Here is a 19,266-nt window from a genome sequence, read left to right on the forward strand (position 1 = left end):
CATCCTGGGGGGAGGCATCCTGATCCACACAATTGTCCATCAGCGCACATCTCTTCATATTTTCCACAGGGATATAATGAGAGGACCTTGTTGAGGTCATTTCCACCATCCTTACTGACCACATTTCCCTGCTCTGCCAGTTCAGTAATCATATTAAATCCAGAAAGTGAGCTCCATTGTAGCAGGATCCGTCCTTGTCACCCCAGTGCCCAGTTCATGGCAGGGACTCAAGAAGTATTGGGAAAAATAATCGGTTGCATTAGTGAGTGAAAGAAACTGGCCCAAGTCAATGTGAACATTAGAAGTATTTAGTTTTTCCAATTCTACCTCTTTCTGTACTTTGAAAATTAGAACAGAAAATTTTCTACTTTTTTCCTTTATAACACCTTTTTAATACTCATGAATCGTAAAAGGATAACAGTTTGCTTACTGATAAGCAAGTAGGAGCTTTGGAAAGTTGAGGGATATGCTCAAAGTCCAAACGCTGTTAGAGGGGACAGTAGGAGGCAAGCATGGTACCTTGCTGGCTTCGGGGTCCCATGATGCTCTGTCTAGCCTCTGAGGCACTGAGTTTGGGAAAGTTTCCCCAGCTCAGCCAACAGTGACAAGGATATTTCTTCCTAACAAAAAAATGATGGGGACACAGTACAGTAAAGTAGATATATCTCCTTTATAGTCTCATTAATTCATTGATTTAACAAATGTTTGTTGAGTATTGTCCTGTGCCAGGCTACTCTAGCCCTAGGAATACAAATGTAACCAGCATTTTTTTTTTTTTTTGAGTTTAAATTTGAGCTGGAGATGGGAGAAAACATAACTTAGCAAGTAGGTATATAGAATATGGTCAGAATAAGGGCTAGGAAATAAGGTAGAATAAGGGGATAGCAAGGGGCAGAGGCGGCTGTATTTTACTCTGAAAATGTGGCATCTGAACAGAGACCTCAGGAAGAAAATGGGACAGTAAGTGTTTCGGGGCCATTGGGCACCATCAATAATCTGCTCATGTTCATGGAAATACAGTACTCTTTCTTCCAGAAAGCAGGGACCTAGATCATATGATGACCTTTCCAGCTGTAAAATATCCGATTCTTTCAAGGTACATTCACTCATTCATTTTCTCCACAAATACTAATCATCCACTGTGTCAGCTGGGTGCTGTGGCTGAAGGTGCAAACAAGGCATTAGCTCGGGAGGCAGACGAGGACGTCAAGTCCAAGGGCACAGGGGTGAGGGCCATCAGGCGCTGTGGACAGTTGGAGGAGGGGAAGAGTTGAGGCATATTGCCACACGTGACATTTCAGGGATCCATTTAACTATGGAAAATAAAATAGAAAAGTGTTAAATTCCATAATGATGGTTACCAAAACATTTGCCCATTTAACCATTTCTTTAAATGAAATCTCATACTATTGGAAAGTCCAGTGTATAATATATTTTTTTAAAAAGGTGCTCTGTTTGGCGCAAACTTGGGGCCCTAGGGGACCTTCAAAAACATGTAACATAGGAAGAAAACTACCACCCTAAATATTTGTTATGGTTAAGAGCAGAAATCTGTTCATTTTCCACCCAAACCTGCTTATCTTCAAGTGCCCATGTAAACCAAATTTGGAGAACATTCAGTTATCAATCAAAACCATTGAAACAGTTACCTCTAGCTTGCGTTCAGTGAAATAAACCTCTGCCCCATTGAGAACTGACTCGGCTGTTTTTTTTTCCCTGCTCTTCAAAGTCATCAAATCAAACGTAACACTGCCCAGTACAGCCCATGTGACACATAAGCATCATTTAAAGGGTTCGTCACTCCGGTTTTTTTCTTCTTCTGAGCAGAGGTCACCACCTTAATTAGCATGAAGAACTGCCACTTTTAAATTGAGCTCACTTCAGCACTACCTGGTTTTGGATGGTCCTAAGTTGTTCTCCAGAACTTTCTTTTTCAAAGAAATGTCTGCTTTCTTCCCACTGTAGCACATATACAAATGGACGCTCATTACACATTCACGATCCTCTCATACACATCCTCTTCCTCACAGTTCCAGCTGGGGAGCCAGCGGTCCTGGCCATACTCACCCACTGCTTCCTCTCTCTTCCTCTGCAGATGACGGCAACTGCTCAGGCCCCCTCCAAGGCCCAGGCTGTCCACATCTCTGCACCCTCAGCTGCTGCCAGCACGCCTGTGCCCAGCGCTCCCATTGACCCCCAGGCCCAGCTGGAGGCCGACAAGCGAGCTGTGTACAGGTAGGAGACACTTCAGCTGTCCGAAGAAGCCCCCACCCAGCCTCAGGGCCAGCTCAGCCCCGAGAGATACGAATGCAGACCAGTGGGTGGGAGCAGGGAGGCCAGCGGCCAATGGCTGCTGTCTTCACCTGCTCTCTGAAATCACTCCCGAGAGCGCTCAGCCAGCCCTGGTGGGTTGGCTTCAGCTTCTTGGGATTGTCCAGTGAGGGAAATGTCTTCTAGGAGGACCCCTTCCTCATCCCAGCTGTGGAGATGGGCCCTCCTAACAAGCAGCAGACCCTCCCCTCAGCAAGCAGGCAGCTGCCTCGGCATTGTCCCTGCCCCACCCTGGTGCTGCCTTCACTCCTCCTCGCCCCCAGGGCACTGGGCCTCTGATTGCACCACCTAGGACTTGGTTGTGAGCAAACTTGAGCATGTTTGAAAATCACTGGGAGTGCTTGTTAGAACACATATATCTGGACTCCGTGCTCAGAAATGCTGAATCAGTAGGTCAAGTTGTAAGGAAGAGGAAAATGAATTTTTAAAAAGCATTCCAGGTGAATCTAATGCAGCTGGTGCTTGGGCCATACATTGATTCATGGCCGTCTTCGGTTTTGGGGCAATGGGGGTTGTACGTGACTGTGGGTTCTGGTGCCCCAAGATGGGCAGTTTGCTAAGAGCAAGCGGCTCTTCCCGTTTAGCTCAGTATCAGCTCCAGGCACCCAGGGCCAGGCCCTGAAAGTTGCAGAGGGTGGGAGGGGCTCAGGGGCCTTGGAGGCTGTGGAGAAGACACAGTCCTCTGAGGGCAGAGCTGGATGAGGCCACAGTAGGGATTTCGATCATCATTTTTTGGTGGGGGACCCACACCACTAGGAAAAGATGCCCACGTCAGCCTCAGCATTGAGATCAGGCCCTTGCTCACTTTCACTCGTGTGGACGCATATGTTCACAGGTGTCAGCAGTGGGGCTGACCCCTGGCTGAGCGCACAGGGCAGCAGGCACTGGTGCCACTTGCACTTGGAATGGCCCACCAAGGTGAATAGGAGGATGGATGCCTTCCTCCCTCCCCCCAGTGACAGCAGCTTTATGGTAATGGCGGTAATTACTGCCGTTGTTATTGTTATCGCTGGCATTATTTTTAGTTACTCAAATGAGCTGAATGCCTCTTAATGCCAACAATTGGGAGTCCAGAGCAGTGGGCCCTGATCCACAGATCCTGACCTGGGGTCCTTCACCTGATGGAGGATAAAACACAGTGCCAGGGCCGCATGCCACCCAGCGCCCAGGCCCAGCCCAGCTCCTGCGGATAGAGCTCTGGCCCTGAAGAGCACTGGGATGTGGTCACAGAATCTGTTGGCAGGCCCTAAGGAGGAAACTAGCTCCCTGCCTCCAGCCTGGCCCCAGGCACTCCTGTCCTCCCTTCCCTACTTCCTTCATGCTTTCACTGAACCCTTGTTATTACTGTGCTGGGCTTCAGGGTAAGAGGGAAAATTACAAAGGTAGCATCTCCAGAAACAGGTAAATAAACAAGAAACTAAGACCAAGTGTCAGAGCTTTGACAGAGAGGGCTTCACAGAGGAGGCAATATTCAAGTTTGATCTTAAAAGGCTGAGTAAGAGAGTTCAGCCAGAGGAGAAATGGGGGGAGGGCAGGCACTTCCAGGCAGAGTAGAGCCTGGGGTGCTCCCTGAGGGTCGGTGACTAGAGCAGCTGGAAGATGAGGCTGCGCAGCCACCGGTCACCTCACCTGTGTGGTGGGCTTGTGCCTTGTGGGAACATAAAAAGGAAGAGGAGAGTGACATGGCCTCGGAAAACTGTCCGGTAGTCTGATGACTTGGGCGTACAGTCATCACACCCATTTCGATCCTTGCTGTTCAAAGTGTGGTCCATGGACAAGCAGCCTCACATCACCTGGGAGCTGACTGGAGATGCAGAACCTCAGGCTGGATTTCTGATCTGTGCTTCGACAAGATCCCAGGTGACTCTGACACCTTCCCAGACCCCAAGGGGCAAGGGCCTGTAGAGAGCACAGCTCTTAGTCTAGAAAGAACCCCAAATTAGTGGTGAAACCTAGACTTAAGTCCCACCTCCTTCTCGTACTCATGTCTTTGTCGGGTTGGTATCATGATAGAACCAGTCAGCAGTCTGGCAAGAATTGGGAGATAGCCTGTGTAGCACCTGGCACCGTGTCTGGCACAAAGCAGGCAGTTCCCTGGTTCCCACCAATGGGATCCATGTGCTCCACAGCTCTTCCCTGGATGCCAGGCCCAGCCAGGAGGGGGCCACCTCCCCAAGGAAGCTGCCATCATGATGTTACCTGAGCATGGAGGCCCAAATCTCCCTTCAACCAGCTTGTCTCACCTTCACACCTGAGTTTTACCCTCTCCCATGCGGCTGGTCACCTCACAGCCCATGGCCTTTGCACAAATTATTCCTGCAGCTGTCTGACCATGAAGAAGAAATCCCTGGCCGGAGGCCACCAAATGTGGTCACCCAGCATCTCAGGACAACCAAGCTGACCCTTGCTTAGTTCCTTCCTCCAAAGCCCTTCCTGCCCCGGGGAGGGGGGCGGGGGGCCAGGGCATCCTCCTGAGGCCACACCTCTCCCATTAGTGCCAGCCGCCCTCCACCCTCACCCTCTGCAGCCCCTGCCAGGGGAGGGAAGGAGCCCCGCCTCCTGTAGGGTCGGGTAATTCTAATTAGATTTGCCTGCCTGGGGCAGCCTGGCTGCTCCAAAGCACATCAGGGAGTCGGCATTTCATGTCAATAAATGTAACCAGACCCTTTCCACGGAGATTAGTGCCCAGCACTGACTTTTGGGAGCCCCCGCATGGCCCCTCCCAGAACTACCGAATAATGGAGGAGGGGGCCCTCCCTAGCTGAGCTGTAGGCATGCAAGGACAGTGTGACAAGAGGGAGGGAGCCTGCCAGTGCCCCTGAGGTTTTATTTGTATATGAGGATGTGTTAATGAAATGTATTGGTTTCTTCTGATGTGGAAACTGTGCGTGTGTGTGTGTGTGTGTGTGTGTGTGTGTGTGTGTGGTGGGGAAGAGGGGAGGCAGGGTCTGTCTTTAATTGGATCATACCAGAGCATCATCTGGGCTAATCAGCAAGGCAACCGGGAGCTTCCGCTCAGATTAATGATTGCCGTCTAATCTGAGCAGATCCCATGATTGGGTGCACATCGCGGGTAATTGTGTTTGTGGCCCAGGAGCAATGCTGAGAGGGGTCTGCGGAGGGGAGGCCCCATGGAGTGGGGACCTCAGTTTTGGACCCAGCTCAGATCTCTCCTTTCCCAGGCCCACCTGACCTCTGGGGCTTTCTCCCAAGAAGTTGAAATTTAGCTTGGACCACACCTCCCCACCCCTCAACGATGCTAGGCTGGACTGTGTTAGGTACTGCCTGGAACTTGGGGGTGAGGTTGCCAGCAGCAAGAGAGTGAGGTTAATCCAGCTTTCCCTCTCCCTCCTCCCCTCCACTCTCCTTCATTCCCCTTTGAAGTGAGTGGGTTCCCATGGAAACCATGATGTCCTGGGGAGCAGAAGAGTGGCAGGAGCTAGGCCTGGCCAGGTGCTGTGGGGGAGGAGGTTGACTTTGCTGAGACTGCACTGCTAAGGCTTGGTTCCCGCCCCTTAGGCTGAAAACCTGTCTGAGAACCCAGGAAATGGCCTGCCTGGCGCTGCAGAAGTTACCTCTTAGTGACAGAAAGTGCTGGGCTGGAGGCAAGAGCAGTGAGAGAAGAGTGTGGGCAGTCGTGCTTTGCTTCTTCATGAAAAATGCTAGGCACCGAGCTTCAAATCAGATGGAAAGGGGGAGGTGGCTGCAGACCCTGGATTTCTCCTTTGTGGCATTACTCACATTTGAGTGAATGCTGTTAATATTTGTCCCGTTTCTCCCACCAGATCGTTGCCTCCATGAGGGCAGGATCTATGTGCTTTCATGGATTTATCCGCAGCACCTCACACAACACCTTGTTTGGATGAATATGTGCTAAATCAAGGCTTATTGAATGGATTCCTTAAATAGATGAGGCAGGACCCGTACATATACCCTAGTCCTAGGCAGGTGTGCTGGCACACTGGCCCTCACTGTAGCATCTGCCGATTTCATGGTGTAATGGCACCCACCACGGCCTGGTTCAAGCTACCAATGTGATGATGCTGAACAGAACTGGGAGGAGGTGCATACAATTGGCTCTTGCCAGCCTCAAGTACAAACCTCAGGCAGGTTTGTTCTAACAGCACCGTTATAATCAACTCTACCAAATGGTTTAACTCAAGGCGTGAGCCACCGTCCTACACTCCTTGGTCCTGTGGCTGTCTGGCTGACTCCTGGGTTCTAAATTTGAAATATTCTGTCTTGATGAATTAATGCCTAGAACAGTGCCTGGCCTGGAATAAGCACTTTCTAAGTGTTTGAAGTTGTAGTTTTTTACCTGAACCCCCAGGTAATGAATTTTATTCTTCCTGGATTCTACCTAGTTCTGTCCAACTCTTACCATCTGCTCAAGCAAAGCCCCAACTTCACCTTCTTCAAGTAGATTCCAAGGCTTTCCTGGTTTAACCATTAATGGGCTCCTTGCTGGCAGCTCCAGAAACCCTGCATCAAACCAGGCTTCTGACTCCTCTGTAGTTTCCAGGCTGTCAGAGTCTCGGCCTTTCCATGTAGCATTTGTAGTTCTTTCCGTCAGTCTCATCTCTGTAGACCATGCTCAGAGCTTCTGTGCATGTGGGACGTAGCCTGAGACAGCTCACTTCTAGTTTAAAGCAGCCCACGTTTCTAAAGCTCTGTGGATAATACGTTTGTCCCTGTCACACGCAGACTGGATCCTTCTACAATCCACACTTGTTTAGGGAAAATCAGAACAGGGCAGCAGGCAGTGTTCAGATGGCTCTCTTGAAACCATCCGTCTAAAGGTCACTGAAGTTCAGGCTTGGTCCTAATAGACCTCTAACTAGAGGCACAGAGACTGTAGAGCAGCTGTGTGAGCAATAGAATGGGTTCTAGAAATAGACATGGTGCTACTTAGCTTGGTCACCTTGGGCAAGTTAATCTCTCTGAGCCTGTTTTCCCAACTATAAAAAAGGAAATAGTCATAGCTAAACTAAAAAGAGATGGTATATGATAATACCCAACACAGATCAGTGTTTGCTGTGTGAGCTGAGGTAGGTGGAGGTGTTTTAAACAGTGGGGGTTAGCAGGTGTCCTCTTGGCCTGTTCAGCATATGAAGCGTCTAGAGCATTCCCGGAGGTGAAATTCAGGCTTGGGGACATGGCCTGTGAACCTAGATTGCCTGGGTTTACATTCTGGCTCTAGCACTGGACACTAAACCTTTCTGGGCCTCAGTTTCCTCATCTGTAAAATAGAACTAAAAATAATGCTACTTCTTTTTTTTTTTTTTTTTTTTTTTTTGCTTTTTTGCTTTTTAGGGCCGCACCTGAGGCATATGGAGGTTCCCAGGCTAGGGGTCTAATTGGAGCTGTAGCCACCGGCCTACACCACAGCCACAACAACACCAGATCGGAGCCGCATCTGTGACCTACACCACAAGCTCACAGTAACGCTGGATCCTTAACCCACTGAGCAAGGCCAGGGATCGAACCCACAACCTCATGGTTCCTAGTCAGATTCATTTCCGCTGTGCCACGATGGGAACTCCAAAAATAATGCTGGTTTTGTTTTTTTTTTTTATCAGATTTGTCATGAGGATTAAATGAGGTAATACCACAAAGCACTATATAAAAAATCTGGCATGTGGAGAGTACTCTGCAGGCATAGCTGCTATTAGATGTTTGGGAAAATGGACAAAGGGCTTGGTGGGGCTGGAAAGTAAATGCTGAGAGGTGACAGAGCAAGAGACATGACTGGAAAGTGTTCCCAGTTGAGGGTTCTTTGCGCTGCAATTCAGTTCATTTATTGAGCTCTTCTATGTGTAAGCACTGTGTCAAGTTCCAAGAGGGGTTCTGAATTAAAAAGAATCAGTCCAGGGAGTGGGAGAAAGATAGGCCTAGGAAGTAGCTATAATATAAACTTGGCACATAGTATGGGCTCATGGAAGTATTTGTGGAATTGGCTACAAGGCTTCTGGCCCACAGCACCGTGTGGGAGAGTTGCACTGCTCTTCCCAAGGGAGTTGAAGCCCAAGAGAAATGATAGCAAAGCAGTCTTTCCTGGGGTAGAGCTGGGGGATGGGGTGGAGGAGCCCCCTGGGTTTGGGACTGGGCAGAGGGGCTGGCCTCTGTGTGACTGTCCTCTTTAGCAGCTGGCCAGGACCCTGGGAACTGGCACTTCCTAATGAAGTGTCTTTGAGGGAACTCTTCCACCTTGTGACCAAAGGGTGTGCAGTCTCCAGGGAGTTGACCCCGAGGCTTAACCCTGTGCCTCCCCTGGCAGAGTGCTTGGTCATTCCTGGAACGTGCCGGGTGAGGTGGCCTGAGGATGGTGTGGGAGAAGTTGAGCCATTCCAAGCGGAAGGGTCAGGACCAGATGCTTCTGGACGAGGCACTGGGAGCAGATGTTCCAGGCTACATTCTGGGCTCGGCTTTGTGGGCCAAGGCTCAAGCAGACACTCCTTGCTTTTGGAAGCAGTTGGATTCACTGGCATCAGAGAAAACATCTCAGCTGTTGACTCGAGTCAGGGGAGCCATCCTGCTGGAGCTGTAATCTGAAAGTAAACCCGTGCTCAGGTCTCCCTCGGCACCAGGCAGAGCCTGTTCCCCGCCCTTCCTGCGGGCATCCTGAAGGCCCCCACCCCAAGCCCAGCCTCCGCCCAGGCTGCTGGCAGGCACAGAGGCTGCAGCTGCCGGGCCCAGGGAGCAGGTGTGTTCAGAGGCAGCAGGTCCTGCTGCTTCTGCAGCTAGCCACCCGGCCTAGACAGAGCTGGGAATCCAGGTACCCTGCCAAGACCAGGTACACTGATAAGAGATCCAGGAGCCCAGAATCCAATGACTTTTATGCTCACAAGGTTATGTTGGGATTAAAGAAATCAACCAATGCAAACAGCTGACAGTGCTTGTCACAGACAAGTGAATAGTGGCCACGTTTGTGAGCAGTTATCGTGACTAGTACTAGACTAGGTCTGTCCCCTTACTAGAGGGAAGACTACCAGCCCAATGGCCTCCCTCTAGTATGAGTAGGGTGGGGTGAGCTGGGAGGAGTTGGCAAGCTGGGGCTTTGAAGGCTCATATGGCCGATGGCTTCTCGCCAGGGCTAGACTAAGCCAGTCAATACCCCCCCCCTTTGTTTTGTCGTTTGAGGGCTGCAGCTGCAGCACATGGAGGTTCCCAGGCTAGGGGTCGATTTGGAGCTATAGCTAACAACCTATGCCACAGCCACAGCAACGCAGGATCCGAGCCACATCCGCAACCTAGACCACAGCTCATGGCAACGCTGAATCCTTAACCCACCGAGCAAGACCAGGGATTGAACCCACAAATTCATGGTTACTAGTCAGATTTGTTTCCACTGCGCCACAATGAGAACTCCCAGTCTAGCCCCCTTTTTAACTGAGCCCTACTCTCTGATTTTCCAAAGCACTGGTCCATTTTGTGGTCAAGTGGAAAGAACATAAGATGAAGACTTCCTCCTGAGTTCTGCTTCTACCATCAAGCAACTGATTTAACCTCTTTAGATAAACTTTCCTACCCCACTGGGTCCGCATCAAGTGAGGAAATGAAAGATAAAAGAAAACTTCAAAGCCTTCTCCAACACCAGAAGTATTATTGTGAGAGAAGGTTCTTTTGGAAACTCATTGAAAAAGTAAAGACTCTCTTGTGCTGCAAGGATCCTAAAATGCTCGAAGGGGAAACCTGGCAGCTCAGTGCTGTGACTCCAGGACACATATGACTCAAAGACAGTAGAGAAAAAAGGGGGAGGAAGATGAAGTGATTTTAACAATGGTTCAAAAATAGTACATGAGAGGGGGAAGAGCATGAAATTTGGAGCGTGGATACCCAGATTTAAATCTCAACCCAATCACTTATTAGCCTGATGTAATTATTTAACCACATGGCACCTCAGTTTGCTTATTAGTAAAATAGGAATAATAAAAATCTTGGGTGTTTAGGAAGTTCCCTGGTGATCTAGGGGTTAAGGATCTAGCATTGTCACTGCTGTGGTGTGGGTCACTGCTGTGGTACAGGTTTAATCCCTGGTCTGGGAACTTCTGCATGTCACAGGTGTGGCCTTGGCATGTTTAAATACAAAAAAAATCTTGGTTATTTTGGAGTTCCCATTGTGACTCAGAGGTAATAAACCCAACTAAGATCCAAGAGGATGTGTGTTCGATCCCTGGCCTTGCTCAATGGGTCAGGGATCCAGCATTGCCATGAGCTGTGGTGTAGGTCACAAACTTGGCTCGGATCATGAGTTGCTGTGGCTATAGTGTAGGCTGGCAGCTGTAGCTCCAATTCCACCCCTAGCCTGGGAATTTACATATGCTGCTGGTGTAGCCCTAGAAAGACACACACGTACACACACACACACACACACATACACACACACGCACGCACGCACAATATTGGGTGTTTAAACACAATAAGCACATGAAAAAGCACTTTGTAACTTACTAAATGTGTGTGGGTATGTCACTGCCAGTGACCAAGGCAAAGTGGGTAGCTCTCCCCTTCCCACATCATCCCTTCCCCCAAAGCTCTTTTCACTGGGGACTGGCTGAATCTCTGGTGACTTGGATAAAAACTTTGACTGCCTCTCACTAGCTGGCTATCTGCAGGAAAGACCCTTCTATTTTTCTCTTCCTGAGTTACCTCCCCTTAAATGAAGGGGCAGATCATGAAAAAGACAAGAGATAATAAGTGATAGTAAAGATGTGGAGACTAGAAACCCTTGTGCACTGTTGCTGGTATTGTAAACTGGTGCAGCCACTATGGAGAACAGTATGAGGATCCTCCAAAAAAATTAAAGATAGAACTATCATATGATCCAGCAGTCCCACTTTTGGAATCCAAAGGAAATGAAAACACTAATTCAAAAAGATATTTGCACCCTGATGTTCATAGCATCATTATTTATAATAGCCAAGGCACAGAAAAAGTGTTCATTGGTGGATGACTGCATAAAGATGTTGTGGCGTATACACACACACACACACACACACACACACACACACACAATGGAGTATCACTCAGACATTAAAAAACAAGGAAATCCTACCATTTATGACAACATGGAGGGACCTTAAAGGCATTATGCTAACTAGAACACATCACAGAAGAAGGCAAATTCTGTATGATCTCACTTATATGTGGATCTTAAAAAATCTTAAGAAAAAGTGATCATATTTGTGGTTATCAGAGGTGAAGGGTAGAGGGAGGGGGTCATGGGGGAGGGTAGTCATAAGGTCCAAATATCCAGTTACAAAAGAAGTAAGTGCTGGGGACGTCATGTACAACATGATGACTAACACTGCTGTATTATGTATATGGGAACATTAAGGAGTAAATACGCAGAGTTCTTACCACAAGGAGAAATAGCTTTCCTTTTTTGCATTTTATTTTATCTCTATGGGAAGAGGGATGTTGGCTGAAGCTATCGTGGTCATCATTTCACAATAGATGTAAATCAAACCATGCTCGATGCCTTACACTTATACAGTGATGCATGTCAGTTATTTCTCAATAAAACTGAGGGGAGAAATGAAGGGGCTGGACATGAGATCCTACCAGGCTTTATGTTCTTTGTATCCTTGACCTCGTCAACTAGCCTTAACGACCAATTTGATGAGATTTCTTTTTTTTTTTTAATGTGCCAGGAGGGAGGAGTTTGTGTGTATGTGTGTGTGTGTGTGTGTGTGTGTGTGTGAAGGGATGGGGACAGAGCAGACCATGGCCTGCCCTGGGTGGGCCCACACTTGCCAGGGATGGACCCGGCCGCCCACCTGGGCAGGGAGAGCTGGCTGGAGCCAGGAAGCCTGGCAGATGCAGTTCTAATTTAGCAACAAGAAGTCGTCCTCTCCAAGGCAACCCAGGCGAACACACCGCCCACTGGGCAGGACTAAAAATACACCCGCATGGCTCCAACGTCACACCTGAAGTAAAAATACATCCAACTGGGAGCTGCGGGTTTGGTCCCCCCCCACCCCGCTCCGCTCTCTCCATCTGGTGCCTTCGAGGGGAGGAAAGGATCGGGACCAGCAGAGCTTCCTTCACACTCACCCTTCTCCCTGGAAGACCCTGCCAGCCCCCACTCCACACACACCCCAGCAGAGCCCAGAGGAGGTCCTCTTGTAGCAACTGTGGTTAGAAGCTGCCAGATTGCTGCAGCTGATCTGGGGACCACAGAAAAGAGGATTCTGAGCCTGAAAGAACTTGAGGCGTATGCCTCAGAACCTCCCCTCGCTGTCAGTCGGTGCTCACTCCAGTCATTCACTTGTCCCCATTCATTGACTCACCCAATGTTTGTTGAGCTTCCGCTGTGTGCCAGGCACTGTGTTTGATCCTTGGGAATTCAAAGAGATAAAACCAGTTCATGGACCAGATGTGCTCCCTGTCATGAGAAAACTGATCTGTGCACAAACCACTTCCTAGTTGTCCTAAGGGAATAAAAATAAGGTCTTCTTGGCAGCACTGTTTTGGTTTGAGAAAAGAGGTTCTGAGTTCTAATAAGTTGTATCTTGCTTCTCCCCTCCTCCTCTTTCTGCACCTCTGAATTGGCCTGAGGGTTTATTTCCCCTGCTGCATGAATCTGTAGAGATGGGATTATACATTTATCGGCACGGATGGTATTGATGTGTCTCTCAGTTTAAAAACAGTGCCCCACACCATTCCAGGGAAACGGAACAAGCATTCACCAACAATTTACCAAATGTCAAACACTCTGTATTTAATCCTTCATTAATCCTCTGTATATTAATTCCTTCGTCTAATCCTTACAATAACCTCTGTGGTAGGTGGTGTTATCCTGTGTTATAAAGGAGGAAACTGAGGCTCAGAAATTTGGTAACGTGACCCAGAGTCACACGATTAATTCTTTGTCTCCAAAGTCTATGCTTGTTTCAGACTACCATTCTTCTCACACCAAACTGTAAATGAGGCCAAGGCAGAAACCCCCATGCGTTTCCTGGGATGGCCCAGAGGAGGCCATGCTCTCTCCTGCTGGAGAGACCAGTCAGGGGGCCTCGGCAGAAGGGATGGTATTTTGAGCTTGATTCTGAAGGTTACTAGTAGGGGCAGGTAGAGACACAGGAACAGGCATTTCTGGTGGAAGGAGCAGCAGAAGCACAAGAAGCTGAGCTGGTGAGGGGTAGTGGAGATCCAAGAGGCCAGGGGCCACCTGCTCTCTGTCCCACCGCCACATTCTCCACCGAATCTTCCTAGGAGAAAGATTGAAAAGAGAGCTGAGGCCATACTGTGATGTGTTTTGGGCATTTATCTGATGATGTTGACTATTTCATCAGTATCCGGGAGTTTTCCCCAGAGTTCTCAGAATGACTGCCTTTAACGGGCCTTCTGGCCATGAAGAGATGCCCAGGAAAGGGGGCAGAAGCCATCCTGCAAAGGGGCTCCAGGGTATGTCTCTGATTCTGTGATCCCAGGGGCCTCTGACCTGGGGCCCTAGAAATAAAGGGTTACAATGCCAGCCGTTGGGTAGAGTTTCCAGGGTGGTGGACCTTTGACAACTTGAGCTCCTCAGAGTGTGTCAGTAGAGACTAGGTTGCTGGAGAGACAGCCTGGTCGCTGCTTGCCGCACTGCACCCCCTCACTGATCAGTGACTAATGTCCCCTGCAGAGGTCTGACACTGACTGGGCTCTGGTCCCTCTGCCTTATCACTGAAAATCTCCACCCAGAAAATTTTCTCTTACTATACAGTCCCTCCTCTGAATCATCTGTTCTCTTCCCAGCTGGGAAGGGCCTAGAGGCTCTGACACCCGACCACCTTCCCCAGTGGAGGGTGAGTGCAGACACTGGGCCTCCTCTGCCCACCTCCCCGTAGCTGGGTGAGTCTCAGCTGTGAGGGGAGCTGCAGGACAGGCCTAGGGGCTCCAAGGTCAGTCACAGGGAGAGGCAGTGGACAGCCAAACAGGCTGCCACACACTTGGATAGACCCATAATTGAGGTCTACAGTTCTGGCCAAGGTCACAAGGGGAGGGGTGGCTGAGAGGCTCAGAAGTGACGGAGTGGCATGAGTGTGAATCACAAGGTTTATCGCCCAGAAAGGGAACTCAAAATGAATGTCCCCTCCTGTGTGTGACATCGCCCCCCCCGACCAGTCAGTGGTGTTCTGTTTCTCTTCACCTATCTGTGCTCTGTTCTTGTGTTCTTCACATCTTGGTCTCTCTGAAGCTCCTTATTTTTGCTTTCTTTCTTTTTCCTATCTCTGCTTCTCTGTATATGGTCTTCTGAGCAGAAAAAAAAAAAAGTTAATTTTTTTTTTTTAAACCCAGGTTGTCCAACAAGGGAGGAAGGGAAGCAGAAAAAAAGTCTGCTTGTCTTTTCTTGCGTCCTTTTGACAAAAAGAAATGAGCTTCGGCCTTATAGGGGAACATTAAGTTAGAAATGAGAGTAAAAATTACCAAGGAGGTTGTGGTCTTTATCCCAGGAGGTCTTTGAAAATGTTAGGGAAAAACTATTGGGCCAGTCCACATTAAGAAAATCTGTTTTGGAGTTCCCACTGTGGCTCAGTGGGTCAAGCACCTGACATAGTGTCCGTGAGGATGCGGGTTCAATCCCTGGCCTCACTCAGTGGGTTAAGGGTCTTGTGTTGCCACAAGCTGCGGTATAGGTCACAGGTGTGGTTCTGATTCAACCCTTAGCCTGGGAACTTCAATATGCTGCAGGTGCAGCCATAAAAAGAAAAAAAGAAAATCTGTCTTGAGATAAGGAGGAATAAAATGCAAGGTGTTGAAGCTCGCCTGCCCCAGGAGGCTTTCAAATCCTCACCAGAAATGTGAGGTAGGAGAGGTGGGGGTGGAGCCCTGGAAAAAAAAAAACTGGGGCTTTGGCAATGGGTCTCCCCCTCTCTGCAGCTGGAGAGAAGGTGACTTTCAATTCTGCAAAGGGCTTCAGCCCAAATCCTGCCTCATGTAGGGCCAGGATGTGTGGGGTGCTCCTGGGTTAGCCCCACATATTCCTGCCCCAAACTGGACATTTTAGGCCAGCAAATTTGGGTGATGTAAGAAAACATGAAGGCAGAAATGTCAGAAGTAATTAAACCAAACGATGGCTTAAACCCCTGTAGAAATCAACACATCCGGTTTAATCACCTTCTTAAGCTAGCACAAGACTGCAATTCTATGGAGAGGGGTTCTTTATATCTTTGGATCGTTAACAAGAACTGCGTATCTTGAGCATGATTTGGGTTCAGATGCTCCTGGGGAGAGGTGATGAAGGTGGGGGTGGGGACTCAGAAAAGAAAAAAGAAATAATAAAATGGTATTTGAGATCATCTCTTGTCCCCGGCTCCCGGCTCTGTCCGCGCTCAGGGCGGCCCGCCCTCCCGGCACCAGGCAGAGGCACAGTGCTGAATGTGCTAAATTAGGCCATTAGAGAAATTCATTTCTCTTTATTAGTCTGTGTCAAATCCTTTTTATTAGTGGCTGGAAACGACCTCTCTTCTGCAGTAAAATGTCATGCCGGTTCACTCCTTTTATTTGTTCTGCACTGACGAGGCTCAAGCTCTCCCTGAATTAGTGCAGTGAGATTTATTTCCTCCAAATTTTGAACGGCTTAAGAGAGATTGGGGTGGTGGGGGCGGCCAGGGGGAGGTGACACGGGGAGAGGAGTGGAGAGAGATCAGGGAGGGAGAAGGTGAGCTCTTCTGGAGGTCAAATGTCCTCAGCCCTTTGGAAATAAATTCTAATGGCCATCTTTCATATCTTGTTCATCACCATCTGGGCCCTGGGGTCTGAGTTCCCACATTTCTGCTTGCAGCCTCTGAAGGGTACCGATCCACAGGGAGAGGTCTGTACAGTGGGAATAGGAACTCCTGAAATCTTTCTTTCCATCCCACACCTGGCTCAGACAAGGCCATTCATGTCCCATGTGGCTAAGACGCCCGGCTCTCATGGTCCCTGCTTCCACCCCACCCCTCCCCTCCCTACCCCAGCACTGCTGGAAAAGGACTCCTTGAGGGTGGCTTCCAGCATCCTCCCCAGCCTTATGGGGGGATGTTGGAGGGTAGCTTAGAAACATAAGTCAATGCTTAGGCAGGTGTGGGATGGGCAACTGGGGAAGGGGCTGGAAGCTGGACTGGGAACAGCCTTATGGAAGTCCATGGTGTAACTACAGCCACAGAACCCAGGTGAACCCTTGGGAAATGGAGCCTGTTTCTCAGGGGTGGTATAGAGCATCTCGGTGTTTCCCACACGCGAGGTAGCAGAAAGCAGGTAGCCATCTGGGTTGGTGGAGAAACCCAAATGGATAGAGCAGGGGGCCACGGCAGCCCCGATGACCCTGGCTAGAGTTTGTGTGAAAAGTTGTGGGTAAGCACAGATGTCATCTGGGCTCCTGGACTCAGGGATCCAGGGTTCAGGTGGGTGGAACCAGAGGCAAGAGTCTAGGGAGAGCAGGTATAAGAAGGGGGGGTTGGGGAGCTGAGAGTGCAGCAGGGAGCAGCTGGAGAGAGGTGCTACTCTGTGCTCCAAGGGTCCTTGCTTGACCTGGGGGGGAAGGATGGAAAGCACGTTTTCTTCTTCTGAGAGATTGCAGAAGCCGTAGAAAACACCCCCAGATATGCCTCCCCACCCACCCCTCACATACACATACACATATACACTCCAGGGAGATCTGACACAGTGAGAGGTTTATAAAACAGACGGATGGTAGAGATGTATAGAAGATGCACGCTGTCCCCCAGTGGTGATGACAATGCCTCCATCCTACCCCAATCCCTGAAAGCTCTGCTCTGTGTGAGACCTAGGATCTGATTACTGCTCATCTCTTCAACTTCGTCTCCCTACTTTCTCCCCCTGCCCACCTTGCTTCAGCCACATGCATCTGGATTTTGTTCCAGAAAAATTCAAACTCATTTTTATCTCATATGCTTTGCTTTCTCTCCTGTTTGGAATGCCCCTTAGATCTTTGCATGACTGCCTCCTCATCATTCAAGGCTTTACTCAAATGGCACCTCCATGGAGTTCCCGTCGTGGCGCAGTGGTTAGCGAATCCGACTAGGAACCATGAGGTTGCGGGTTCGGTCCCTGCCCTTGCTCAGTGGGTTAACGATCCGGCGTTGCCGTGAGCTGTGGTGTAGGTTGCAGACGCGGCTTGGATCCCGCGTTGCTGTGGCTCTGGTGTAGGCTGGTGGCTACAGCACTGATTCGACCCCTAGCCTGGGAACCTCCATATGCCGAGGGAGCGGCCCAAAGAAATAGCAAAAAGACAAAAAGACAAAAAAAAAAAAAAAAAAAAAAAAAAAACTCAAATGGCACCTCCTCAGAGTGGCCCTCCCTGACCACTTTTCTCCCAGGATGGACAAGGATAGTGGCAGAGGGAACCACCCTCCTCTCCCCACCCCACCTCCAGAACTAGTAGCTGGGAGACGCTGTCACCAGAGGCTCCCTCCTCTGCCATCCCATATGCCACTCATACTGTGTATATGGAATGTACAATCCTTGCACACACATTGCATACAGACAACACATAGCACATGCACACACCCTACATGCAATACAGGGCTTATGTGCACTGTATTCACAGCACACAAACTCTGCACCCCAGTTCCATATGTACAACCCATACGTGCTGAAGAGACACAACACCGTGAGTGCACGCTGAATAAAAACACCTAGGACAGCCTACTTACACAACATTCACCCTCACTCCCATTGACAGCCTCCATTCAACCCAGGTACACATGTGTGCACATGTGCAAACACACACACACACACACACACCACAGCATCCTTTCTCCGTTCAACAGCTTCGTTCAGCCCAGCCTCCCTCCAACCCGTGAGAAAGGAACGCACAGTGACCAGCAGCCGTGGGGATGGGGAGGGGGGCTGCACCCCCACCACCTGGCACGATGCTGCGGATTATTAGTTCCTGGTAATTTAGTGCCCTTGTACAGAGTCGATTTGTGCCTTTCATTCCTAATTGATCTAGTGGCTGTTTAAATGGCAGCAGGCATCTGTTGAGAGTAGGAAGGTTCATAAGGCGCAATAATTCATAACACCGTCTGGAATTTGCCTTTCATGTCCCTCAGCTAAACCACTGCAGGGCTCTGCTTAAATCACAGCTACGGAGGCTTTCTTTGGTATTCCACTCAGGGCCAGGAGAATCTTGCATTAAACTGGGATCAGGTTAGATTAGACTATAATATGCTGCGGTATTAGTGGCTGCAAATGAAGACTTAGACTGGAGTTTAACCCCTTCACCTGGTTTTCTCTTTGTCTTCGGTGGATGGCTAAGGGAACCCATTGTTTTCCCACCAGCTTCCTGTGGGGACTGGATAGATTTTCTAACAATTTGGGGCAGTAGCTGGCCTATCCTCGGATATTGACCCTTTTATTCCTCCATTCTCTAACCCAGCCGGCAGCCTTGGGGCCCAGCTGTTTATGCATCAGCTCCCCAAACAAGAGTTGGGAAGACAGGGTCCAGGGGCTGCTCTTCCAAGCCAAGCAGCTCACCTGAAGCAGGCATTTAACCCTCCTCCTGCCCCACTGCCTCTGAGCCTGAGTAGATCCCAGTAGGTATGGGTTTGAGTGTGGACAGAGCCAGCTAAGCACATTCTGCCTGTTTGCCAAGCATTACTAGAATCTGAGGATGGGATAGGCTGGTAGGGGTTCCCCATCTGCCTGCAAACATGGGAGGATGTTCAGTCCTCCTTGCCATGTTTAGTCACAATCTACTGGAGGGAAGAAGCATGATCTGTTTTCAAGACTTACTCTACTTTCCAATTCAGTAGCCACTAGCTACATGTTGCTATTTAAATTAAAATTTGTTACAGTTAGACAAAATTAAAAATTCACTGTCCTAGACACAACAGCCATATTTTTTTTCTTTCTTTTTTTTTTTTTTTGGCCACCCCTTGGCATATGGAGTTCCCAGGCCAAGGATCAGATCTGAGCGGTAGTTGTGACCTAAGCCACAGCTGA

The 19,266-nt window shown here is 49.3% G+C and overlaps 2 protein-coding genes across 25 annotated transcripts in view; both read left to right on the forward strand.

The window, feature by feature from the left end:
• The window catches only part of PKNOX2 (PBX/knotted 1 homeobox 2), a 305,801-nt gene that overhangs the window by 239,142 nt on the left and 47,393 nt on the right, over window positions 1-19,266 (forward strand). For 20 of the 24 annotated variants that reach the window (XM_021063089.2, XM_084976572.1, XM_084976579.1 and 17 more), the window contains one exon: window positions 2,096-2,235. In XM_021063089.2, the coding sequence (XP_020918748.1) occupies window positions 2,096-2,235 (140 nt within the window). Of the gene's footprint in view, window positions 1-2,095; window positions 2,236-4,093; window positions 4,192-19,266 lie in introns of all 24 variants that reach the window. The other 4 variants (XM_084976576.1, XM_084976573.1, XM_084976580.1 and 1 more) reach the window with 1 other exon arrangement.
• ST3GAL4 (ST3 beta-galactoside alpha-2,3-sialyltransferase 4) overlaps window positions 1-19,266 on the forward strand; it is a 1,054,305-nt gene that overhangs the window by 37,858 nt on the left and 997,181 nt on the right. The window lies entirely within an intron of this gene.

Source organism: Sus scrofa, chromosome 9, assembly GCF_054392235.1.
Source record: "Sus scrofa isolate SSC_HxYL_T2T_F1_AM1 chromosome 9, Sscrofa_HxYL_maternal_Yorkshire_Landrace_v2.0, whole genome shotgun sequence".
Classification (NCBI taxonomy): Eukaryota; Metazoa; Chordata; class Mammalia; order Artiodactyla; family Suidae; genus Sus; species Sus scrofa.